Raw genomic sequence first — 24937 nt, forward strand, 5'->3', positions numbered from 1 at the left:
GGACTCCAACTCCCGCCGTGCCTTGCGCTGAGCTCCCTGCGGCGGTGAATGGGGCTGTGTCCAAAGTGTTCTCTGGGAGTTGTAGTTCCTATATTGGTGAGGCGAGGAGGAGGCGGAGTGACTCGGCGGCCATTAGCTGTGTGTAGTTGCCCGGGACTGGGAGCTTAAGTGAAGAGGGAAGGCTTATTCGGTGGAAATCAGCTGTGGCTATGGGCTCCTGCCGGGGCTAGCCCTAGAGTACGGAGAAGGCGGGCTTTTCGGTTTCCTGCCCCGCCGAGTGGCGGGGCCCACTAGGCCTCCGGGCATCCTCGGTCTCAAGTAGGCCTCGTCTGCCGGCAAGGGCGCCCCAAAGGCGGGAGGCGCCATGTCGCTGGTTGCTTACGCCAGCAGCGATGAGAGTGAGCCAGATGAGGCTGAGCCGGAGCCGGAGGAGGAGGAGGCGGCGGCCCCTACATCTGGGCCCACTTTAGGGGGCTTGTTCTCTTCTCTCCCCGCACCCAAGGGTCCGGCCTTGCTGCCTCCGCCCCCCCAGATGCTGGCCCCAGCCTTTCCCCCGCCGCTGTTGCTGCCCCCACCCACCGGAGACCCCCGGCTCCAGCCTCCTCCCCCCTTGCCCTTCGGCCTGGGAGGCTTCCCCCCACCTCCAGGCGTGAGCCCAGCTGAAGCGGCGGGAGTTGGGGAGGGGCTGGGATTGGGGCTGCCCTCGCCCCGAGGCCCTGGCCTGAGCCTGCCCACCCCTATCGGCGGTGCCGGGCCCCCCCTGGGGCTTCCCAAGCCAAAGAAGAGGACAGAGCCCGTGAAGATAGCGGCGCCGGAGCTGCATAAGGGAGATGTGAGTATCCGGGGAGGGCACCCCCAGACTGCATGCCGGGTTTGGCCATGGGCCCAGCTGTAGGAGGGACTTGTGGGGTTCCGGGACTCCCTCCTATAAATGCATCCGTTGATTCCGGACCACTGGACTCGATACAGTGCGATAAATTGAGATGAAGTTTGTCAACTTTGGGGAGTTAGGGTGTTTGTCCGTGCGGGTTTCTTGAAGCTGGACTCGCCCGCAGGAGGGCCACATACCATCACCTGACACTGACAGACCCAGGCCCAGGGGCACTTGGTTCTACTCCCCCTTGTTGCATCTTCACCTCAGGCTGGTTTTTGTCTCTCTTATTACTGAGAACAGCGTAAAACCTGGCGCCTGAAGCAGTGTGGGGGGACAGGATTCCTGAGCCCTTGCTAAGCCTTTGGGACTAACCCTTTCCTTTGCCTCTGAGCTTGAAAGCATCAGAGTGTGAACGAAAAGGATAGGAATTTTGGGTTCTGTTTTTGAGGGGAGTCGGGGAAGAAATTGAGTATTGGTCGAGTACAGATCAGCCAACGAACTCTGGGAGATAACATTTCTGATTTTCACAGATGAGAAACAGGTGTCCTACCTGGTAAAGGGCAGAGTGAAGGTTAAGGGCTGAGTCTGCCTAAAAGCCAGGCCTGTGCCTCGATTTCGCTATTTAAGTCTTGTCAAGCCTGGGTGAATTAGGATGCTGGGGCACTGTTGCTGGAAGAGGCAGCCAAGTTTATGTTGTTTTCTGTGTCTTGGAGCAGAAAAATAGAAGGACTTTTCTGGAGTGAGTGCTTTGGGGATAAAGGAGACATTAAGTCAGGGGCTGGTAGTGTTTGGAGTTATCTGGAGTGCCTTCCTTTCTCTCACCTCTTTTCTCTCACCTCTGAAAAGTTAATTCGTGAATCCCTGGCTCACCTTTGCTAACCCTCTGAGAGGAGCTTATTCTTGCCCTTGCTTTTCTTCAGGCTTCCACCTCTGCCCAGAGACCTCCTCATTCTCTGTGCTCGCTGGTCCCTCAGCGTCTTCCCACGGATAGGCTGAGGTTCTCTCCCTCACCTCTTTCCAGCCTTGGCTTAAAAGAATTGTCTCGGTGAGGACTTCCTCGCCTGCCTGTTGAAATTGCAGCCCCCTATCACCCACTCCTCCCCACGCTCCTCCTCTGTTTTCTGTTTCTCCACAGCACTGACCACCATCTAACATACTACGTGTTTTACTTGCCTCTCTCCCTCTCCCTCCGTAGTATACAAGCCCCACGAAGGCAGGGCTTATTGTTTGTTTTATTCGTTGCCATGTCCCCAGTGATTAAAACGATGCCTGGCACATACTGGGTACTACCAAGATATTTTCTGAGTGAATGAACTCTAGCGAATATGGATTCTTCATGGAAGGAGATTCTAGAATCTCCCTCACTGTCTTGTTCCAAATTTTCATCCATATCATTTCCCCTTTCTTCCTCACCTGAGTCTGTCGTTTCTAAGTCTAGGATCCCAAAAGCCTTCTCTTGATCCACTGAAACTTACCTTGGCCTTGATTTAACTTGGAACAAAGGGAAGTCCCTGAATAAGACAGAGGAATATAGGTTTATTTTCGTGGCATTCTCTTTTCTCTCCTCTTCACAATTTTCTCCCCAAACTTTGTCTCAGTCTCATTCTGATATATGGGAGAAGATGGCACTGTGAGCCAGCCTGCCTCCCTCCACAGTGACAGTGGAAAGGTTCATTTCTAGGTCTGCATTAGAAAAAGTTGCTGGTAGGGCCGGCCCGGTGGTGCGGCGGTTAAGTGCGCGCGTTCCGTTTTGGCAGCCTAGGGTTCACTGGTTCAGATCCCGGTGTGGACATGGCACGGCTTGGCAAGCCATGTCGTGGTAGGCGTCCCACGTAGTAGAGAAAGATGGGCACAGATGTTATCTCAGGGCTAGTCTTCCTCAGCAAAAAGAGGAGGATTGGCAGTAGTTAGCTCAGGGCTAATCTTCCTCAAAAAAAAAAAAAGAAAGAAAAGAAAAAGTTGGCTGGTAAAGGCTGTAGAATCTTCCATTTAGTCTGACTGAAGTGGCGGAAAACTCTTGAGGACTCCTAACTCTGTCTCACCTTTGTAAGTATAAGTCATTAAATTCCTGAGGTGAACTGTGACATGGATGATTAAAATAAAGCCAAATCCTAGCCCTTAGTTGGTTCACGTTCCCATTTTTATTCTGTTCAGGTTGATATTTTTGTTCTCTGAACACAATATTCCTGGGGAAAGGTAGCCTTAGCGTAGAATTCAGGATGGTCAGGGTGGTTGTGCCCCTTCAGTTCTCAGCCCCTTTGGTTCTAAGCTCTGGGTCTTTCCTTTAGCACGCTCTCAGTACACATTTAAAGAAATGGATTAGGTTTCCTTAAGTAATTTCCCTTTAGAGTTTAGTGCTGAAGTAGAGATAATTAACTCTGAACTCTCATTCATTCATTCATTCATTCAATATGGAGCTGCTTCTCTGTGCCAGGAGCTAAGCGCACAGTAGTGAACATGATAGACCCTGCCCAAAAGGAGCTTTTGGACCGACAAGGAAATGGATTTTAAGTTAAGTCAGTGAAGAACCGTGAGAGAGCTGGTGCCGTGGGAGCACACCTAGCGGGCACTATTCCAGTCCAGAGGTTGGGGAGGCTTCCAAAAGCAGGAGATATCTGAATAAAGATAAGACAGGTGAGTAGGAGGTAGCCAGAGGAAGGGGGGTGGAGTGGGGAGGAGCACATCAGGCAGAGGGAACAGCATGTACAAAACCCTAGTGGTGGGGAGAATGAAAAGACGTGCGGAACCTGAAGTGAGTATGGCTCAGTAGCTGGAGCACATGGGTGGGCGGGGGGAGTGATGAGAGAGGGGCTAGAGAGAGAGAGGCTGAGGCCAGATGACAGTGGGCCTTGGATGCCATGCTGAGGCCTTGGTATGTAATTCTGGGGGAGTGAAGAACCCTTAAAGGCTGAACGAAAATTGTCTGATCGCAGAGTGGTGAAAGGCCTGGAGTGGGCAAGACTGGCAGAGACGCAACGTGAGAGATGGTGGTGATCTGGATGAGGGAGTAGCAGGGGGTGGAGAGAACTGGAGGCTCCAAGTCTAGTTAGGAGGTAGATGTGATGAGGCTGGGGGATCGATTGGATGTCCTGGATGAAGGCGAGGATTCAAGGTTGACGCTGAGGCAGCCGGGAGGATAGTGATGCCATTTATTTAGGGAATATGGGAGGCAGAGCAGATTGGGGATCAGTTACATTTAATTGGTTGCAAGTATCAGAAACCGACTTCAGCTAGCTTGAATAGTAACGCCTCGTCCGTATTCTGAAGTACCTGAGGAAGGGCCTGGAGTCGGGACGTGCTCCAGGCCTCACACAGCTCCTTTGCGTGTTAGATTCCCTCTTCTTTGTCTGCTGACCGGTTTCTCTGCTTCTTAACCTTTGTTGCAGGTGGAAGATGGCCGCCCACACCTTCTTGGTTTTTATTTCCTTGCTTTTAATGCTCAGCCCAGATTGAACTACAATGTTAGTCCCAGTTCTGGTTTTCCAGGAGAGAACATGGTTTGGGTCAGCTCATCAGTCGGCTGCTGTCAGGGGGCAGGATAGTAACAAATTCTCTCTCCAGATGCACCGCAGAGTCAGATTCAGTCAGCTTTTGATTTATGTGACGGATTAGGACTGATCCATAAAATGGATAGTCGTCCTCTCTTTTTCCCTTTTTACTCTTCTTCCTTGGACCTAAACTACCTCCAAATATTGGTCGATTGTCGATTTCATGGGCTTAGCGGATGCAGACTTCTAAAATCAAGATACAAAAAACCAAAATGAGAAGTCAGTCTGTTGTAAGAGTTTTCTGTCATAGAATGTGCATTCCAAAGCAAATAGAAATTTTAGGGTTGTCTGGATTAGTATGACCCTTACTTTCAGGTTGTTTACTCAGATAGTGGAGAATTTGAAGCTGTGAGATTGAGATTTCACTAATTTTGATCATTTCTGTTAACCAGGTAATTAAGAGTTGACTGCAGTGGGTTTAGCTAACTTTTAGCCCTAGATGGAGAGGCAAGGTACAGTGCATTAATGCTGTGTCTGCCACTGTGCCAGGCACTTCTGTGACTCTGTGAGCCACGTATTATCTCTAGTTTACACTTGAGGAAATAGGAGGGTGGACAACAGAGGTGATTTGCCTAAAAGCACACAGTTTGGGAGTAGCAGAAGTCATATTTGCACCTTGGTGTGTTTTGTTCTGTACTAGTGCCTACTGAAAAGATAGAAGAGCCATAGGCAACCAGAAATATGAAAGGGATACAATGAGGAGTGCGAAGATGGGAGAGAAAACGATATCCTAACTGAAGGGCACATGTAAGCAGAAGATTTCGAGACCAAAGAGTAAAAAATGTCGATGAATCCAGCAAGTTGGGCTAATAGCCGAGAGGAGTGTGGTGGTGATTAGAGTTTGGAGCCTGGGGGGGTCTGCTCTTGGGCCCTTATTTCCTGCCTGGCTCCTGGCCCTGGCAGCTAGTGATTGCTTTTTGGAGAGGGAGTCTGTCAGAACCAGAGCCTGGGAAGATAAGAGGGAGGCTGCCATGGGGAATGAGGCTCTGATAGATGAGCAGATCCCGCTGGGCCTGGCTTAATGGAAAACGTCTGTTTCCGTTCTTGCTCAGCAGTCGCAGGGTGTGTGTGTCTTGTCACTCTTGGCAGCTGGAGCAGAGAGGACAGTGGTGGCCATTGAGGCTCAGGCTCTTGTGAGGCCAAGAGAAACTATAATACTTTGTTTTTAAGAGACCCAACCAGTTCGTGCCTTCACAACCTAGGAGGGCCTGTTCTGGCCCAGCATACTCTCTCCCAGCCGTGGGTTCTCCGCTATTTCTAGCATTGTCCTTCTCTCTGGGTCGAATGGCACAGACTCGCTTAGATTGCCATTTGCTGTAGTGCTCTCTCAGAGTTGACTCCACAGCCTTCATTTAATATCCTCCTGTGGAAAACAGTTTGGCAGTTCTTCAAAAAGTTAATTAGAATTACCATATGATCCAGTAATTTTACTCGTAGGTAAAAAGAGTTGAGAGCAGGGACTCAGATACATATACGAGTATTCACAGCAACACTACTGAAAATAGCCAAAAGGTGGCACCAACCCAAGTGTCCATCCACAGAGGAATGGATAAACAAAATGAGGTATATGCATACAATGGAATATTATTCAGCCTCAAAAAGCGATGAAATTCTCCATGCGTACTACAACATGGATGGAATTTGAAGACATGGTGCTAAGTAGAATAAGCCAGACACAAAAGGACAAATATTGTATGATTCCACTTATATGAGGTACCCAGAATAGGCAAATTCATAGACACGGAAAGCGGAAGAGAGGTTGCCCGAGACTCGGGGTGGGGAATGGGGAATAACTGTTTAATAGGTCCAGGGTTTCTGTTTGGGATGATGAAAAAGTTCTGGAAATAGATGGTGGGGATGGTTATACAACATTGTGAATGTAGTTAATGCCACTGAATTGTACACTTAAAAATGGTTAAGATGGTAAATTTTGGGGCTGGCCCCGTGGCTGAGTGGTTAAGTTCACATACTCTGCTTTGGCGGCCCAGGGTTTCGCTGGTTTGGATCCTGGACACGGACGTGGCACTGCTCATCAGGCCATGCTGAGGCGGCGTCCCGTATAACACAACCAGAAGGACCTACAACTAGAATATACAACTATGTACTGAGGGGCTTTGGGGAGAAGAAGAAGGAAGAAAAAAGATTGGCAACTGACATTAGCTCAGGTACCAATCTTTAAAAAAAAAAAAAGATGGTAAATTTTATGTTATCTATATTTTACCATGATAAAGGAGGAAAAACCCCAGTATGCTCCTGTACCTCTTGCCATCAAGGAGGTTCTCCTTGTGTCTAAATTAAATGCTGTGTGCTTAGGCTAAGCCTGTTGCCTCTAGCCTGGTTCTTGATAGAAGCTGAATTGATTTTCCTTTTAAATGCTCTAAGACAGCTGTATTCCTGCCCTCCCCCCCCCAAGATTGTAATGCATAGGGCACATCTTGTAGCATTTGGATTACTCACCTCTCTGCTGTTTGGTATTCTAAACTGGAATGTAATTTCTCTTATGACGGATTTGGATAATTTCTTGCTGAGATTTTCTTCTGTTTCCTGTTAGTTTTCAGTCAGGCCCCACATGCCCAGAAGTGCTTTGAGTGGCATCTAGACCTCGTCATAGTGAATCAGTGAGTTCTATGTTTCCAGCCTCTTCTAGGATGGAGGTGGCTAAAGTTAGTGCCGGGGGCAAGAAGCAGGTTCTCATTCTATTTCCCCAGCTCCCAGTTCTCCTGGGCTCTCTGTGTGGCTGTGGGTAGATTTCTGAATGTCTCTGAGCCCCGTTTGTCACTTTAAGAGGTAAAGATTTGTTTCTGCCCTTCCCTCAAAGATGAATAGTTATGACTTACCTAGAGTTTAGGGGCTCAGCACATTTTTGAGGGTCTTATTTTAGTGTTCTGTTTCAGGGAGTCTGTCATATTTAGTGCCCATCATGAGATGATTTATAATGGAGTTCAGTAGATGAGTATAAGATGTTCACAGAGAGAAGGATGATTGTGAGTAGCCATAGCAGTCCTGTACATCCGGAAATGATAAGATGTTCCTCAAGTCTTTGCACAGTTTTTTTTTGTGCTTTTAAACTTAGGTTGTCAGTGTAATAGGAACAATCTGTGACATTTAGAGAAATTGAATTTTCTTCCCACAGCTAATCTGGCCTTCAATTCTATTAGCCATAGGACAGTTTGCCTACACTTTCACAGGAACCACTTTATGTTTGTCACAGGATCTGAGAATCAGAATATGCATGTATCATTTTATAAATGTAATCATCTTAAACTTGGATAAAATTTGTTTATTTTCAGATTGTTTCCATTGGACCTACCTGCCTAAGATGTTAAAGTTTAAACGTGCCTGGGGACTTCATGAAAACCTGTATACCCCATAGCGAGGTGGTTCTGTGTGGTCTGCTGGAAAGGAGATAAGTCTTCCTGGTCAAAAGAAGAGGGAGGTGGTCAGGAGCCCCTGAGGCAGTGGAGTTTGGAACAGAGAGAAAAGGCTGAAAATGCTTAGGTGTTTGCAGCTTAAGGCTTCTTTGCTTGAGTTTGACATTTTGGCAGGCCAGAGAGAATAATAATCTTGGAGCTCTGTTTAGAGTTTTAGTTTATGTACATTTTCGTGGATAGTAGCTGACGCAGTCTTGAGAACATCCTAGCAAGGTGGATAAGTAGTATGTCCAGCTGAGTCTCAGGGGGTTAAATGGCTCACTGGGATCCCCCAGCCAGTAAGTGGTAAAGCCGAGACTCAAAGCCGTATTTCTGATTTTGAGCCTCATGGTCTCTCAACTGTATCACGTGGGGTCTAGTGGGATCTGGTCAGTGTGGATCTCAGGCCTGGACAAACACGGACAGCTCCGCATGGTGTCACTGCAAAAGCATGGGAGCCTCAACTGATTCAGGTCCTGGCTTTGCCAAGTACTGGCCATCATTTAACCTCTCTAAGCCGCCTTACTCTTGTTACCTGTAAAACTGAGATCACAGTGCCTACCTTGAAATGTTATTGTAAGGATTAAATGTAAAATTGTGAGTAAACTGCCTGACCCATAGTAGGCACTCAGCAGATGGCTGTCCTTTCCTTTACTGCCCTTTCTCTTATCCCCCACATTTATGTATAGTCATGCACCAGTCAACAACAGATTATATATACAATGGTGGTTCCATAGGATTAGCACCATATAGCCTAGGTGTGCAGTAGTCTATACTATCTAGGTTTGTGTAGGTGCACTGTATGATGTTTGCAGAACGACGAAATCACCTAACAACGCATTTCTCAGAACATATTCATGTTGTTAAGCGATGCATGACTGTCCCAAGACAGATTGCCCTTATAGGTTTTTTTTTATACATTTGGCAGCAGTTAGTAATTAAAATCATTGTGTAGTGACTGCTGTGAGGCAATACTGAGCTATAAGATAGGGCCTTTGCTGTCAGAGTAAAGGCAAGAATACACATGAAAAATGTAGCATTTACAGAGCAAGCACAGGTGAATCAGTGTTAGTCTGATGCCACCCCGAACAAATGAGTCCTGCAGGGACACAGAGTGGAAAAGAGCAAGGTGGGATTCCTCGGGAAGACTTGTCAGGAATTTTGAGTCAGGAGGTAGAGTGCACATTGATGGGAGAGTGAGAGTTGGCAGTGACACAGATACAAGGAGAGGGAGTGAGAAGGCGAGGGACTTAGGTAAAAGAAAGCACAAATGTAGGAACAGCTGATTCTTTGAGGGGATTTTGAACCACACTTGATGCCCTTAGCTTTTGCTACCTTTGTTACAGTTATTTGGGTACTTGTCATTCTTCTTACTGGACTATAACTTCCTGGAGATCAGGGACCTTTTTCATGTGGTGGCACAAACAGGAAATCTTTGAAATACACTGGGGTAGATGGTCCAGGTTATGCCTCTGGAGCCCTGTGGCCAGGACTCCACCTAGTCCAGACTCTGCCTGGTGTCCTGTGGGCTGAGTGGATCAGTGTCCTCATACTTGTGACCCAGCCGTGGGACGACAGTTGGGAACCTCTGTCTACAGTACCTGGCACAGTGTCTTGCGTAGAGTGGGTTCCTAGTAATAATGATCAACAAGTCCTTGTAGCAGATGAATCCCAAAAGGAACTTGTGAGATATGAGGGTCAGTTGAGAAAGACAGGCAGGATTTTGGGTTCTTGTAGAGTCTTGGAGATGAACGAGGTCTTAGATTCCTGCCTAATCACCTTTATTTACAGATGCCCAAAACAAGGTCCTGAGAACAAATAGAAGGTTTTAAGGTTCCTGGTTTGGGGATTAATTTTTTTAAATAAAATGTTAAAGCTTGCTGTTCATATGCCTTGCATCTTTCTGGTAGATGGAGATGCTCAGGAGCTGGTATTGAGCTAAAAGTTCAGATATTTTTCAGTGTGAGAGTTTGTATTAGAAACAGTCCTGATGAATCAGAGGGATAACACAGATGACCTCCCATCCTGCCCCAAATTCTCGCAGTCATCATTTGCTTGCCTTCTTCCTGGACACGAACAACTTTGTCTGGCAGACAATAGATCATACTTGGAGAGGGAATGGATTTCTCCAATGGCTTTGACCTTTAATGCCTCATAGAAGAGTAGTTAACACACCACTTAATCCCGGTGGAGTTCCCCAGCCCTGTGGTTATGTAGTCTATGTAAGTGGTTTTAGAAGTGAAGCTGAGATTGGGTGAGATTGTGGGCCAAATCCCATTCGTCTTCTTGTGGACAGATTTATAGGAAGAAGAATGGGTATAGCTTTTTCTTTCTACCAAAGACTAAATGGGAGGAAATAGTCTTAAGTTAAAGGAATAGAAGTTGATGCCAAAAGGCTGTGCAACAGGTCCTGGGGTAGGTCCGTGGGTGACCAGGGGCAGTCAGTGCATCCCCATTCTATGAAGCTGTTTGAGAGCAGCAAGGGAGCTCTACTGTTTGCTGGACCTCGGGTGGGTGCACCCCTGGTATAGAGGAGGGGCACAGACAAGATGGCTGCTGTCATCCATTCCCTTATGTGTGCTTCCTTTAATGTGAGTGCTTCCTCCACTGTCCTGAAACAGTGCGGCCTTATTCCATTTCTTTTTCTCTTAGTCAGATTCTGAGGAAGATGAACCCACAAAGAAGAAAACTGTCCTTCAGGTAAGCTTTGTGACATAATAGAGCCATTTTTTCTTATATTGTTTCCTGAAAGACAGGATTCACGACGGCCAGCAGTTTCCAGATCAGGCCCAGAGCAAATCCAAGGATCTGAGGACTGACTGGGTGTGGGTTTGTTTCCTTGATGACATCAGACCCTGTGCTTCTCTGCCTTCTCCTCACTGTGCCTGGGCCGTAGCGTGCTAGGGTTACCTCTCCTGGAGGACAGGCAGTGGTAGGGAGATGAATCGGAACTCAATTCGATTCATTACATCTCAGGTAAAAGGATTATTTAGGAAGAGTAGAATAAATAGATTAGTCAAAATGATGTTAGGGAACCTCTACTTTAAAATTATCCATCTCCTCCCTGTCTCATTTTTAACCAGGAAAATAAACACTTAAATAGCACTTACTGTGTACCAGGCACTATTCTAAGTGCTTTACCAGTGTTTAACTTATTTAATCCTCGTAATAGTGCCTAAGTCATGGTGTCATTATCATCCCTATGTTACCTATGAGGAAACGGAGAGCTTAAGGAACTTGCCCAAGGTGAGACCGTGAGTGGGGGCAGAGCTAGGAGTCAGACTCAGGCAGTCTGACTGAGAGTCCACGCTGTTACCTGCTGCATTTGGCTGCTGCTCTCTAATCAAGACCAGAACTATCAACCAGACAGTGCCAGAAGATGATCTTTCTGCTGTTTGCTGTTTCCCCCTGTCCCAGTGCCTTTATTCTGACTCCTAGGAGTTTCTTCCCGTTCCACTCTGCACTTGGTGATTTATACACTCTCTGACCTCATGTTGAGACCTCATGTCTCAGCAAAACAAAAGCGGGCCTGCCTTTATAAGGTGGTCTCGTGATTCGGGTATCCAGTGCTGAAGCTGCCGCTTCCCTTGGCTCTGTTAAGGTGCCTCTTTCACCGCTGGGAGGTCTTAGAAGTTCCACACAGTTGTGTGGAAGTTAGAAAGATAACTGGTGAGAGTGACGTTCTGTCCGTATTCATAGTGGGTGATGAACGAGGAGTCATGGAAGAAACTGGCATACTGAGACTGAATGAGGCCAGTCATCTCCTGTTATCACAATGGCTTCTTGGAGGAGGTGGACTGGCAACTAAAGAGAGGGGAGGACACTGGCTCAGAAGGCACCCCAGGAGTAAAGAAAGAGCAGTCTTCCAGGTAGTAGGAAGAGATGAGTGGATAGAGAAACTTTGAGCTGTTAAGGCAGAGTTGGGACCCAGCACTTCAATGGGATGTAGCTGTCATCCCAGATGTCATCTGAGAAGTCAGCCACTTCAAAGGTAGCCTGAGGATGTGCTCCACCTGTCACCTCAGTCTGGTTCCCATGAGCCTGAGCCCCTGTGGTCTGCCAGGTTGGCCTGATTCAAATCTGTGAACACAGACAGCAGGAAGAGGACCCCTTTTTCCAGATAAACATTTCTGCCTGGTCTGCTTGACTCAAAAGTGTTTATTTTACTCAATCTGGTCGTTTCTTGGCTGAGAGGGCTGAAGTACACTGGTACTCCAGGATAGTGATACAGTGACCTTATTCAGTTCTCCTTTTTCAAACTGGTGACTCCCTCAGCCCTGCAGTCAGGCCAGGCTGGCCTTGTAGTGTACAGAAAGCAGAATCTGAGTGATTCTTACGAGTAGTAGGAACTCTGGATGGGCTGAGCCAATTAGCTCATAAACTGGTAAGTCAAATGCTTGACTCAGGCATAAACAAGCTGAATATACCGCCCCTGTGGACTTTTGGCAACATGTGAAAGTTTCTTTTAGACAGGACCTTGTTCTTAACTTTGAGTAGCAATCCAAAGGAAGTGAAGAGTTCCCTGTTAAGAAGAACCTTCAGGGGCTGGCCCCGTGGCTGAGTCGTTGGGTTCGCACACTCTGCTTCTGGAGCCCAGGGTTTCGCTGGTTCGGATCCTGGGCGTGGACATGGCACTGCTCATCAGGCCATGCTGAGGCCGTGTCCCACATGCCACAACTAGAAGGACCCACAACTAAAAAATATGTACTGGGGGGCTTTGGGGAGAAAGGAAAAATAAAATCTTTAAAAAAAAAAAAAAGGAAGAAGAACCTTCAGGGTGTGGAGAGAGTTGAGTGAGCAGCTAGAGAGAGCCCTGGGCTTTTTGGGAAGAAGGATGATGTGAGACTAAGAGTATCGTATTTGCCAAAAGCACAGAGTTAAGGAAGGCTCTGTGGCAGAGGGCAGTGGAGCTGGGTTGGGATGGAGCTGAGGAAAACATGGATGACATCCTACCTTGGAAGAAGCAGAAGGGCCTCAGGTAGGAGGAGTCAAGCCCAGATTGGGTGTCCGAAGTGGGCAGGGGTAAGAAGGAAACAAGGGCTGGTAAGATTTTAGGCTAGAGCGCATACCTGTAGTTCTTCTTCTTGATGTCCATAGTTCGTGTTAACATCTCATTTGTCGTCTTTCTTCCCTCCTTCCCCAAACCCCGGCTCACCAGGGATCTGGTGAGGGGACTGGTTTGTCTGCCTTGCTTCCCCAACCTAAAAACCTGACTGTGAAAGAGACTAACAGGTTGCTCCTGCCCCATGCCTTCTCCCGGAAACCCTCGGATGGCTCCTCTGACACTAAGCCCTCCAGACAGGCTTCTAAGACGAAGCCCTCCTCTCTTGCCCCTGTTGTGGGCACCACAACCACCACTCCGTCACCCTCTGCCATCAAGGCTGCTGCCAAGAGTGCTGCCCTGCAGGTGACGAAGCAAATCACACAGGAGGAGGACGACAGTGATGAGGAAGTCGCCCCCGAGAACTTTTTCTCCCTCCCTGACAAGGCCGAGCCACCTGGAGTTGAGCCATACCCTTACCCCATCCCCACCGTCCCTGAAGAGCTGCCTCCAGGCACGGAACCAGAGCCGGCCTTCCAGGACGATGCAGCCAATGCCCCCCTTGAATTCAAGATGGCAGCAGGCTCAAGTGGGGCCCCTTGGATGCCTAAGCCTGGGGACGACTACAGCTACAATCAGTTTTCCACATATGGCGATGCCAATGCCGCTGGTGCTTATTATCAGGTGGGTAGAGGCATAGAGGGCAGACAGAGGGATGTTGGAGCATGGCAGTCAGGGAGAGCTTTGAGCCAGTGACATGGGCTCTGTGGCGTCACTTTGGCTGGATCAGTGCATCTTCTAGCGTCTTAATTTTCCTATATGTATCAGGCCTCAAAACATACTATCTTTATTCTGAACCATATTGGTCTAAAATTATCTGAGTCTTAAAGCCTGACAGGTAGAACCACATAATTGACAGCTTTGTTCTGAAAACAAAATCGTACTGTGGGAGCTGGTGAGAGGGCCAGGGAGAAGGTGGGAGAGGACTGGTCTCTAGTCTTAGAGATCCAAGATGGCCTTCGTGACTGTGGGTGACGAGGCTGAGTGAACTCTGGCATAGACTTCTAGATAGACTCTAGTGAGTCCAAGAAGAGTTTCTCTCAGGAAGGGAGAGGTGGGACTGAGGAGGCAAGGAGGGAACCTGCTGAGTTGAATGCAGAAGGGAATAAGGAGAATGATGAAAGGCCTCTACTGAGTCCTGAGAAGTGGAGAGGACAGGCCAGTCCCTGGAGAGGAGGCACTAGGGGCCCGTAGTTTGGGCAGGGATGGAGAATGAGGTCTGAGGGCAGTTGGGGGTTTGAATCTCATGCTGCATGAGTCTGGGCAAATTATTTAACTGCCTCTCTGAGTCTCAGATTCCTCAGCTGTGAAATGGGAATGATAGCAGCCTCCTAGGGTTACTCGGAGAATTGCATTGGCTTAGTGTAGTGACAGCAAATGCCCAGTAAACGGTGTGATAACTTTTTATTCAGACACTTACTTGGAAGAGCTATTTACCTTTGTCTTTGGCCTCAGAGAGTGGGAGTATATGATGCCAGATTGTAAAGAGATTTAAGAATGACTTTCCTAGGGCTGGTCTGGTGGCATAGTGGTTAAGTTCGTGCACTCCACTTCAGCGGCCCACGGTTCACGGGTTTGGATCCTGGGTGCAGACCTAGCACCGCTCATCAGGCCACGCTGTGGTGGCGTCCCACATAAAATAGAGGAGGATTGGCACAGATGTTAGCTCAGTGACAGTCTTCCTCAAGCAAAAAGAGAAAGACTGGCAACAGATGTTAGCTCAGGGCCAATCTTCTTCACTGAAAAAAACCCAAACAAACAAAAAAAGACTTTCTCAGCAGTCAGAGCTTCCCTAGATGGAGAGGGCTCGCAGGAGTTCAGGTACTCCGGCTGAAGTGGCTGGGCAGCTGTAGAAGGTTTTCCTGCCGGGTGATGGTTGGCAACTCAAGTCCCTTTCAACCACTGTGATTCCCTGAATGGTCAGTGTTTGATCAGAACAGGGTCCCCTCAAAGCCCACTCACCATGAGGCCCCACCCACACCCAGACTGCAGATAAGACAAAGACTTTGAGAACAATTATGTCTCCTAAGTATTTGCCATTAAACCTTGTATCCTGTAGGCTGATCAGGGATAGTATATCTCCCCTCAATGTCGTTAGAAAGAAGGAGGAAGATGAGAGTGTTTTGACCTTTTTAGCAAAAAAAAAAAAGATACTATTTAAATCTAAGAAACTACTGGTTTACATCCAGCAAATGAATAACAAATTGTAATTCTGTATGCAGTTATAAATACCATTGAGGCAGTCTATGCAAATTAAAGCACTTTAAATACACTAGGGAACCCTGCAATTTAAATGTATTTTGTTGTGAATATTTTTGTGGATAATTCATGGTCTAATCACTCTGGATTTTTATATATTTTTATTTATGTCAACGTTAAACCTTCTTTTCCATTTAGCTCATTATAAAATGAATGTTCTTAGAGGGGCATTCCTGGGAGTTTTGGGCAAAGGTGGTAGAATTAGGAAAAAGTGTAGGCAGGGAGGAAATAGTTTCTCAGCCTCTGGCCCCCCAGCTTGGCCTCAGCCGGGCCTTGCTCTTGCCTTCACTCCTCTTCTTTTAGGGTCCATAGCAACATCCAGACAGCTCACCACTAAGGGGAATCATCAGATTCCTGAACTAAAAAGCTGGTAACACAAACCTGTTTTGTTCCCAGCTTTGTAAGTTCCATACCACCCTTATAGTGGTTTATTTTGTATCAGAGATCCGCAACCTCCCCACCTGTTACAGGCAGTCTCCCTGTGTCCAGAGGCCCTAGACAGGATGAGGGGCAGGAATAGCACGCCCTCCCACCTTCTCACCCCTGCTCACGGTGGAGCTTCTGGAGCCTCAGAGCAGGAGCAGGCTGAGGGCTCAGGAGAAGTAAGGAGTGGGAGTCACTCCTGGGAAGCAGTGAGGGAGCAGTGTGTAAATTGAAACAAGAGAGAAGGTCTTTATTTCTTGTCACCTGTCCCTAAAAAATACCCATCTGTCTGGATGGTGCAGATCAGAAAAGCTGCAGGGATTGCTCTTGAGGTCTGGGATGGGTCCTTAGGATCTGTGCTTTAACTGGCCCTTTGGAGGGGTCTGTAGTGTGAGCATCACCACTGCCTCCGTGATGAGGGTTTCCTCTGTTCCCGGGCAGACCTTGTTGTCCCCTCTGCACTGTTCTCTCAGTTGGTGTGTTTGTTTCCCTCCTTGGCTGCAGGATTATTACAGTGGTGGCTACTATCCTGCACAGGACCCGGCCCTGGTCCCCACCCAGGAAATTGCCCCAGATGCCTCCTTCATCGATGACGAAGCAGTAAGTTAACAAAGCACGTGTCTTTGACCCATGGACACCAGGTTTCAAATCTGAAGCTAAAGGAAGGTTTTTTTTTTTGTTCTTTTTAAACCATATTCAGTTAGGATTAGGCTTGGCAACATATAACTGAGAAACTTCAACTGATAGTGGCTTATATAAGGGAAGTTAATATTTTTCTTCATAAGGGAAGGCTAGAGGTAAGCAGACAAGGGCTGGTGTCGCAACTCCATGTCGTTGTCAGGGATCCAGTCCCCTTCTGATTGTTAGTTTGCCATCCCTAGGTTGTAGCCTCTATTCTTAAGGTCAGTGATAGCAACTAAGGCTACGGCCACCATTACTGTATTCCAGGCAGTAGAGTGGAGAAAGAAAGTCACCTCCCACCTCCCCTTTTAGGAGACGTCCTGAAAGTTCCTAAGAATACTTCCACTTCTATCTCATTGACTAGAATGTGGATACGTGGCCATATCTAGTTGCAAGGGAGCCTAGGAAATGTAGTCTTTTAGTTGGGTAGTAGTATGCCTAGCTAAAATGTTGGGTTCATTCACACTAAAGGAGAGGGGGAGGATGGATTTTGAGAGGGAACAGCAGCCACAGTGAATAACCTGTGTCTCATGTAACTGTATCCCCTGCTGCTGAGCTTCTCCCCAGCCTCAGCGCAAAGGGAGATCAGACTCCATGTCCTGCGGCCGTCAGGCCACGCTCAGGGTATAAAGTATTGTTCCATCTGTGGGGAGGCCACAGCCTCTTAGGAGAGGGTTGGAGAAATAGGGGGTGCTGCATCTTTGCATGCAGGTTCTTATAGAAAATAATTCTCTGCTCACCTTTTCACAGGAAGGTGTCCATCCCTTTGCGTACTTCTGCCTGGTTAATGTTGTGTTCACTCCCCTGTGTATATGCTTCTTCTCGAGTTGGATAGTCAGGCTCTTTTTGTCCTAAGCCTAGGAGGCAGCAGAGAGCTCACCCAGTGGTGAAAGTCAGTTTCTTGTGGGTAAAGTGACCCCAGGAGGCCTCACTAGTGCTCAGACCAGGACCTGGGTCTCGCTGAGTTTCTGAGTGTTCTTTACTTTGATTCACCTTCACCCGGACTCCCTCCCAGGCACATCTCCTGCTGGCTTATGTGAGCTGCATTTTTTTGAGGAGGAGGAAAAAAGAGCATTGGTCTCCTGGGAAACTGACCAGGCCTTTCTTTGTGAGGCTCCCTCTCCCCAGCTCCACATTTCTCCCTGTCTGATGCCCGCTCTGGTGTGGGGTCTGCTGATTTCTTGATACCAAACCAATGAGAAGGAACAGACATGTAAGAAGAACCTATTTTTAGAGGCGAAATCCCAGATTTTTTTTACCCTTAATTCTTTTTTTTTTATTATTATTATTTTTATTGAGTTATTGATAGGTTACAATCTTGTGAAATTTCAATTGTACATTAATGTTTGTCAGTCATGTTGTAGGTGCACCACTTCACCCTTTGTGCCCACCCCAGTTTTAAATTCCTCATATGAGTGGAGTCATACACAGATTATCTTTCTCTCACTGGCTTATTTCACTTAACATAATTCTCTCAAGGTCCATCCATGTTATTGCAAATGGAATGATTTTGTTCTGTTTTGCAGCTGAGTAGTATTCCATTGTATATATGTACCACATCTTCTTTATCCATTCGTCTGTTGATGGGCACTTAGGTTGCTTCCACGTCTTGGCTATTGTAAACAGTGCTGCAGTGAACATTGGGGTGCACAGGACTTTTGTTTACCCTTAATTCTTAATTTGAAAATTGTATGCAATTCTTTTAGGCAGATATAATTTATATATAATTTGAGTATAAATTCATACCAGTGATTCTCTGCACTCACTCAGGTTTGGGACTACCTTTTGGCCTCCCTTTCCCTGAGTCCAGGAGAAGTTCTGCGAAGTAGCCTTTTATCTAGCATCAGGGGAGCTTGGAAAGTGGCAGGGTGAAAGGACATAGTGCACAGAGGGGAATTGAGGGTGCAATGGAATTGGGGAGTCCCAAAGCCATTCCATAAACTCTGATCCTTAGTGACGTCTCCTCATCCCCTACCCAGATTCCCGACTCCTGCATTGTTTTTCCCTTTTCCAGTTTAAGCGGCTGCAGGGCAAGAGGAACCGAGGAAGGGAGGAGATCAACTTTGTGGAGATCAAAGGTGATGACCAGCTCAGTGGGGCCCAGCAGTGGATGACCAAGTCGTTGACAGAAGAGAAAACCATGAAGTCATTCAGCAAAGTAAGTGGCAAAGGTTTATCAGGTGGCCAACTTGGGAGGCCCTAGAGCAGAATCTGGTCCTACTCCCCATCCTGACCCCACACCCCGTTGTTACTGTCACAGCACCTGTTGCCAATGGTACTGGAGTATGCACCGAGCCTCACAGATACAGCTGCTGCCTTCCAGAACTTTGCAGCATTTTGCCCTCCATCTGGATGGTGGAGTCTGGTTGCTGAGGTTGAACGGTTGGAGCAGTTTCCTGTCCTGCACCTGGAAGCTCTCTGACGTGTTGTGGCTCCTTCCCTGCCTGGACAGAATCCACAGCTGCTCTGCCCTCTCCCTACGCTCACGTCCCTCTCCATCCTGAGAGGCTGGGACCTGGCTCAGCACGTCTCTGAGGCATGAGCACAGCAGAGCCTCTGGAGTCCTCTCTCAGGACTGCAGCCCCTTCTCTCCTTCCTTTCCATTATTCATTGCAGCTGGCCGTGGTCTTTTCAAATGCTTTATTCCTCACATTTCCACACCACACTCCTCCTTTCTCTGTGCTAGTTTTCCTCAGTCAGTATGATGAACATCTCTTCACCTAGTAGCTGAGTACAGCAAATGTGGACATTTATGAGGCTGCCACAGCGGGGAAAGTGTGGGGAAGCCCTGGATTCGAGCCCAGCACCAGCAAGGCTAAGGTCGGGCATTTTAGTCCCTTCTCCTCCCCCCATTTTCTCTGCTTTGTTCTGTGGTCACAGATGGCCATCTGAGCCCCAGCCGTTTATTTTAACTGAATGCTGGCGGTCATACAGGACAGAGCAAAGGATTGTGGTTAGATCAGCATAGATCCATCACTGTTTACTGGAAAAGCCACTTAGGAGAGCATGCTCTACTAACTGCGGGTCGGGAGGCATCATCACATAGTAATAGCTGCTGTCGTTACTGCTCACCCTGGGCCGGGAGTGGAGCTGGATGGATTATGTTTGTCATCTTTAACTGTCACGTTAAATGACGTGAAATAGCAGCAAGGAATTGGAATTTACTCTTTTCCCAGGTCCACATTTTCTTTCCACCATCTCATTGTATTGAGCTAGATTTTTAAAAAAGAAGAAAAAGATAGAGTTCCTGTCCTTGAGGAGTTTAGAGTGTAGTTGGGAAAAGAGGTTTAAGGACACTTGAGTGTAAATGATTACAGTGCAAATTGATTACATAAGTGCTGAGGAGGCTCCAGAGAGGAGTTTTGGGAGTTGGGTGGGGCTGATGAGGAAGCTTCCAGTCTGAGACAACACTGGCAGGGGACAGAAAAACCGCAGAATGAAAGCCCAGACCAATATAGTCTTGGACAGTAAATCATTTGCATCAGAGTTTGGTTAGGGGTTCACTGCAGCTACGGGTGGAGGCTGGAAGATTGGAGAGAGGTACAGTGATTGTGAAAATTTGAATCCAGGGAAGCTCTTGGCACTTACTAGGAGGAGGGAGGCGAGGCTTCAGCCAAAGATGACTGATGGGAGAGAGCTTGGTAGGAAGTAGGTAGGAGACAGGCCAGACATCTGGCCTGACTGGGGAGAAGGGGACAGAGATGAAAAGGGCTTAAGGGAGAGATGGGCAGCGGAGTTGTGAAAGGGTCTGGAGGGAGGGAGGGAGGGAGAGAGGAAGGAAGGTGGCCTGTGCCCCGGCACTTAAGCTGTTTTAGACGGACTGCAGGCAGTAAAGCTGGTATCAGATGTCCACTGTGGGCAGAGCCCTGTGCTTGGTGCTGAGGGTGGGGTGGAGTTACCAAAGAAACAGAAAACACAGTCCTGACCTCAGAATATTGCCAGTCGAATGAAGTTATTAGCAGGCTATTTCAGGCAAGTCTGAGCTTGGTTTTTTTGCATAATGACTTTAATAGAAATAACTGTTTTGTAAGTATAGAGACATAAAAACAGCTCCAGCTCTGAGCTGACTTCTTTCCCTCAGGATTTGGGCTGTGTAGTTGGTTTCTCAATCCCCAACCTTGCACCACCTGGGCATGTGAGAAACTTCTGCTTTTCTTCCTGGGGGTTAATGATTTTGTTTTCTTCCCTTGCAGAAGAAAGGTGAGCAACCAACAGGCCAGCAGCGGCGGAAACACCAGATTACGTATCTGATTCATCAGGTGAGAGGCTGCATCCCTGTAAACCTGGGGATTTGAAGGCTCAGATCTGAAGCCCTGGTGCCAGGCACCAGCCCCCAGCAGGTGTCATTCTCAGTTCTCCATGTGGCCACTAGGGGGGGATGTATCCTTCAGAATTACCCTGCCCTGCATCCCTCTCACTTCAAAGAAGACTCAAGTACAGGTGCTTGAAATAAACTCTGTAAGTGAAAATTCAGACATCCAAAACATAAATGTAAGAGGGGAGTGGATGGTTTCTTGGAGCATTCCTTTAAATAGCAAGTTTATCTAGTAATTTAAAAAACTATTTAAAGAAAAAATTTGTAACCAACTTTTAGCAAAACATTCATCTAATGAGGAGTTTGGTTTTTTTTTCTTTCTTCTTCTTTTTCTTTTTTGTTTTGGTGAGGAAGATTGGCCCTGAGCAAACATCTGTTGCCAGTCTTCCTCTTTTTGCTTGAGGAAGATTGTTGCTGAGCTAACATCTATGCCAATCTTCCTCTATTTTATGTGGGATGCCACCACAGCATGGCTTGATGAGCAGTGCTAGGTCTGGGCCCGGGATCTGAACCTGCAAACCCCAGGCTGCTGAAGCACAGCGCACAAACTTAACCACTATGCTACAGGCTGGCCCCAGAGTTTGGTTTTGTATTCTCCACTTCTGTGGCAGGAAACATCAACACAAATAATTCAGAATTACAGATAATCCAAAAATGTCTTTTAGAATTAGAATATGTCTTGGTATTTATTTTATAGGACCTAGCAGCTTTCAGATATTCATGTAATCATTAAACCTCTCTTTTTGTTTTTTTGTTTTTCTTTTTTCTTTTTGTTTTTTTAAAGATTGGCACCTGAGCTAACAACTCATAGTTGTATATTTTAGTTGTGGGTCCTTCTAGCCGTGGCATGTGGGACGCCACCTCAACATGGCCTAATGAGCAGTGCCATGTCTGCACCCAGGATCCAAACCCTGGGCTGCCGGAAGTGGAATGTGCAAACTTAACCACTCGGCCACGGGGCCGGCTGCTCTTTTTGTATTGTTTTGGTGAGGAAGATTAGCCCTGAGCTAACATCGGTGCCAGTCCTCTATTTTGTATGTGGGTTGCCGCCACAGCATGGCTGATGAGTGGTGTAGGTCCATGCCTGGCATCCAAACCCACTAACCTGGGCTGCTGTTGCAGAGCACACCGAACTTAACCACTACGCCATGGGTCCGGCCCCTAAACCTCTTTTTGAAACCTACTGTACTAAATGCTGTCAAAGATACAGACAGAAGTAAGACTCTTTCCTGGCCTTTTCCCTGGGGAGTATACATGCTGGTTGATGATTTCAGTGGCAAATCTTGCTTTCGTCGTTGTTGTCATATTTTCACCCTCCTTTTCAGGAACTCCTTTTGTACCCTTACCCTATCTTGTTATTTGTAGGGAAGAAGTTGAGGGTAGGGTCTTGTTTGAAAGCCAAACTCTTAGCCCTCCCCACCTCATTATGCCAGGGGAGATGAGCAGGTGGGAGGTAACTGGGTGGGGGTGAGGAGTCTGTTTTCTAGGGTGGTGCTTGTACATTCCCAGAATGCAGTATAGGGCGAGGAGTTGTTGACGTCAGAAGGGGGAAGTCATAATTCTGGTGCCTTCCGGTCAGTTTTTCACAGCTTCAATTTGTACTTTAAAATGGCATGAGTTTCTCGGCTCCCACATACACTGCAGTCAGCACAACAGCAAAACTGCATCTCCAGACTAAGTTATTGTTGGGTGGTGTCCTGTTTGGACTTGTCCGAGTCTTTGAGGCTGACCTGGCTGGTCGGGTATCCAAGGCAGCTGATTTGTCTTCCTTTCAGATACCAAATTTTAGTTCTCATTGTCCGTTTTCCACTTGAGCTTTTCAGTTTTAATTCTAGCAGATGAAGGACCAGGATTCTTCAGTCTGTTCTGCTTAAATCCTGTTAGCTCCCCAAAGAGAGGATTTCTTTGCTTTCTCAGGGTCTTCCCTTTCTGCTTGAGTAAGAGAAAATTAAGTCTTTCAAGGGATTTGCTATTTCCCTGTAACTGTTACGATGGGAGAGATTTTAAATTGGGAAGTTCACAGAGGCAAGAGAGCAGTGTCTCTCACAACCCCAGTGACTCTCCTCTGGCTCTGCTTCCTCGCCGCAGGCTAAGGAGCGGGAGCTGGAGCTGAAGAACACCTGGTCAGAGAACAAGCTCAGCCGCCGGCAGACCCAAGCCAAATACGGATTCTAGGGCTCCGGACCTGACTGCCCCCAGGATCTCCCGGAGCCCAGCTGGCCCGGCCCCCGGCTTCACCTCTGGGACCCCAGCTGCTCTAAGCCCAGGATCTCTTTCCCTGAGGACCCAGCCCTCGCTCTGCGAGAATGAACATATTTGATAGATTTTTCTTAACAAAAGTTAGAAAATTCAGCTCCTTTCTGTCTTGGAGCTAGCAAAGACTCGAGTGATGCCTCAGAAGGGGCTCTGAGTTCTTGGATGGGAGTTTGGCTCCCTGTTGGGTGTGATGAAATGTTGAACCCCTCCCTCACCTTTTTTTGTTTTTGTTTTTTTTTAAACCAGGGATGTCTGTTGAAATAAAACATTCAGTCTGACAGACACTGCCTGCCCTGACCCCTTTCCTGCTTTTTAATGCGGTCTCCTTTTCCATTCTGGACCCTTCTCGTTTGTAATCCTGTCCCTGGATCTCAGTTATTACCTTGTGTAAAGCACCCTCCACACCATCCTGAGCTGCCTCCCTGATTGCTTTGCTTTTCTTCTCTGTACCCACCATCTAAACTGGGTTCATGGCCATTGAAAACCTGGGGAATTGTACGTATAATTCTGTATGGGGCAGGGGCCTGTAAACCCTATGGGAAGCACTGCTGGTCTCAGGTATCTGTGAAGACCGGGGGGAATTCAAGGAGGTTCTTGCTGTGACGTGAAAGATTTGTCAGATATAAAATTCAGCACAGCAGGAGGTGAAGTGGTGAAATGCCTGACCCGACAGACAATGCAGGTTTACATTGGTAGTCACTGGCCTGCACTGGTCCGGAAGCTTTGCATTGAGCTTGGGGGCTAGACAGATCTCCTTGGAGACTTCGGGACCCCCAGCTTTTTGCTAGGGAGGGAGGGTGAGGTTGGGTGGGTGATTGGGGAGGGGAAGTGGCAGTGTCTGTGGACTTCGGTTAGCTGTTGGGATCTGTGATCCCAGAGCGTTCAGTGGCAGATTCCTCCCTGTCAGGGCAGGGTCCAAGTAGGGATGGAAGATACAAATATTGGTTACAAAACAGCATGCAGATCCTACTGAAAGAGGTTGCTGAGGGTTCTGGGACTCGAGTGGGGCTCACCTGCAGTGGCTTCCTGCAGGAAGGGAGTGTTTGAGAAACTGCAAGAAGAAAGGCCTTGGTTGCCAGGCAGAGTGTTGACTGGACAGAGATGCTTGACTCCAGTTGTTGCAGGTTCTGAACAGGGAAACATTGGGAGGAATTAGTGTTTGACAGTCTTGGTGAGAGAGGAAGGTGAAGGCCAGAGGGGCAGTAGGAAGAAGTGTGTGGTGGGGCCTTTGGGATAAGGAGGAAGAGGCAGAAGTGAGGAATCTCACCATGCTTCTGATCTTTTGCTGGGGTAAGTTGAGGAGTGTGTTTCTCATTAAGGACAGAGGAAGATTTCATCACTTACAGGAAAACCACCCGCTTATCTGAAATCTGACCTACTTCGGGTTGGAGCCAGACGGGACTCGTGCATCCCTCAGGGACACTTGGGCTGTAGTTGTCCAAATTGGTACATCCAGCCAGCCTTCAGCAAGGAGCATCAGCCCATACCACCACTCCCACCCTCCACAGCAGCCCTGGGGGCCAGGGCTGGGATTGTCCCTCTGGGCTGTCTTAGGTGGTGGGTTAGGCTCAGCAGGGCCAAAACGTCTGAGATCGCACAGAGTCAGACACTCTTTCCTCTCCCAGTATGCCATGGGTGCAGCTGTGCCCTCCTCAGCTGCTGCACTCCTGGGATCCAACAGTTCCTCAACGGTCTCATTTTAGGGGCTGCGTCACGATGGAGTGGGAAGTGCCCTGGGCTGGGAGGCAGGAAATGGGGGGTAGAGAGAGTCCACTGCCTTCTGGGAAAGGACTGAGTTAGGCCAGACATCTTTCAGCTTCCTCTTGCCTCCCACCTCCTTTGGTTTGCTGCAAGTAATCTTAAGCCACATTTTAGTCCTACCAAAGATGACATTTTATTTGGTGGTTGGAATTTCTTGGTCACAAAGAGAAATACTGACAGGTTAGAAAATGGACAGACTTCATTTAGAAGGGCTTCCTGGAGGTAGCAGTCACAAGTTCTGATAAGCAGGAAAGAAGACAGGGATGAGGGAGAGAGAAGAATAAGGAATGATACTTGGCTAAAATTCTC

The 24937-nt window shown here is 47.7% G+C and overlaps 2 protein-coding genes across 3 annotated transcripts in view; one reads left to right on the top strand and one right to left on the bottom strand.

Annotated features, from left to right (window-relative positions):
- PRCC (proline rich mitotic checkpoint control factor) lies at positions 1-23147 on the top strand. Its single transcript, XM_014836938.3, has 7 exons — positions 1-832; positions 10485-10532; positions 12991-13557; positions 16120-16215; positions 18311-18454; positions 20490-20555; positions 22700-23147. The coding sequence occupies exons 1-7, from the start codon at positions 365-367 to the stop codon at positions 22784-22786; spliced, it is 1476 nt and encodes a 491-aa protein (XP_014692424.3). The 5' UTR covers positions 1-364; the 3' UTR covers positions 22787-23147.
- The window catches only part of SH2D2A (SH2 domain containing 2A), a 16518-nt gene continuing 12972 nt past the window's right edge, over positions 21392-24937 (bottom strand). The window contains exons 9-10 of one of the 2 annotated variants that reach the window (XR_006519535.2): positions 23881-23994; positions 21392-22540 (exon numbers count right to left, since the gene is read on the bottom strand). The gene's annotated coding sequence lies outside the window, so the exon portion shown is untranslated. Of the gene's footprint in view, positions 22541-23285; positions 23995-24937 lie in introns of those variants that run through there. The other variant, XM_044757781.2, reaches the window with a different exon arrangement.

This window comes from Equus asinus, chromosome 25, assembly GCF_041296235.1.
Source record: "Equus asinus isolate D_3611 breed Donkey chromosome 25, EquAss-T2T_v2, whole genome shotgun sequence".
Classification (NCBI taxonomy): domain Eukaryota; kingdom Metazoa; phylum Chordata; class Mammalia; order Perissodactyla; family Equidae; genus Equus; species Equus asinus.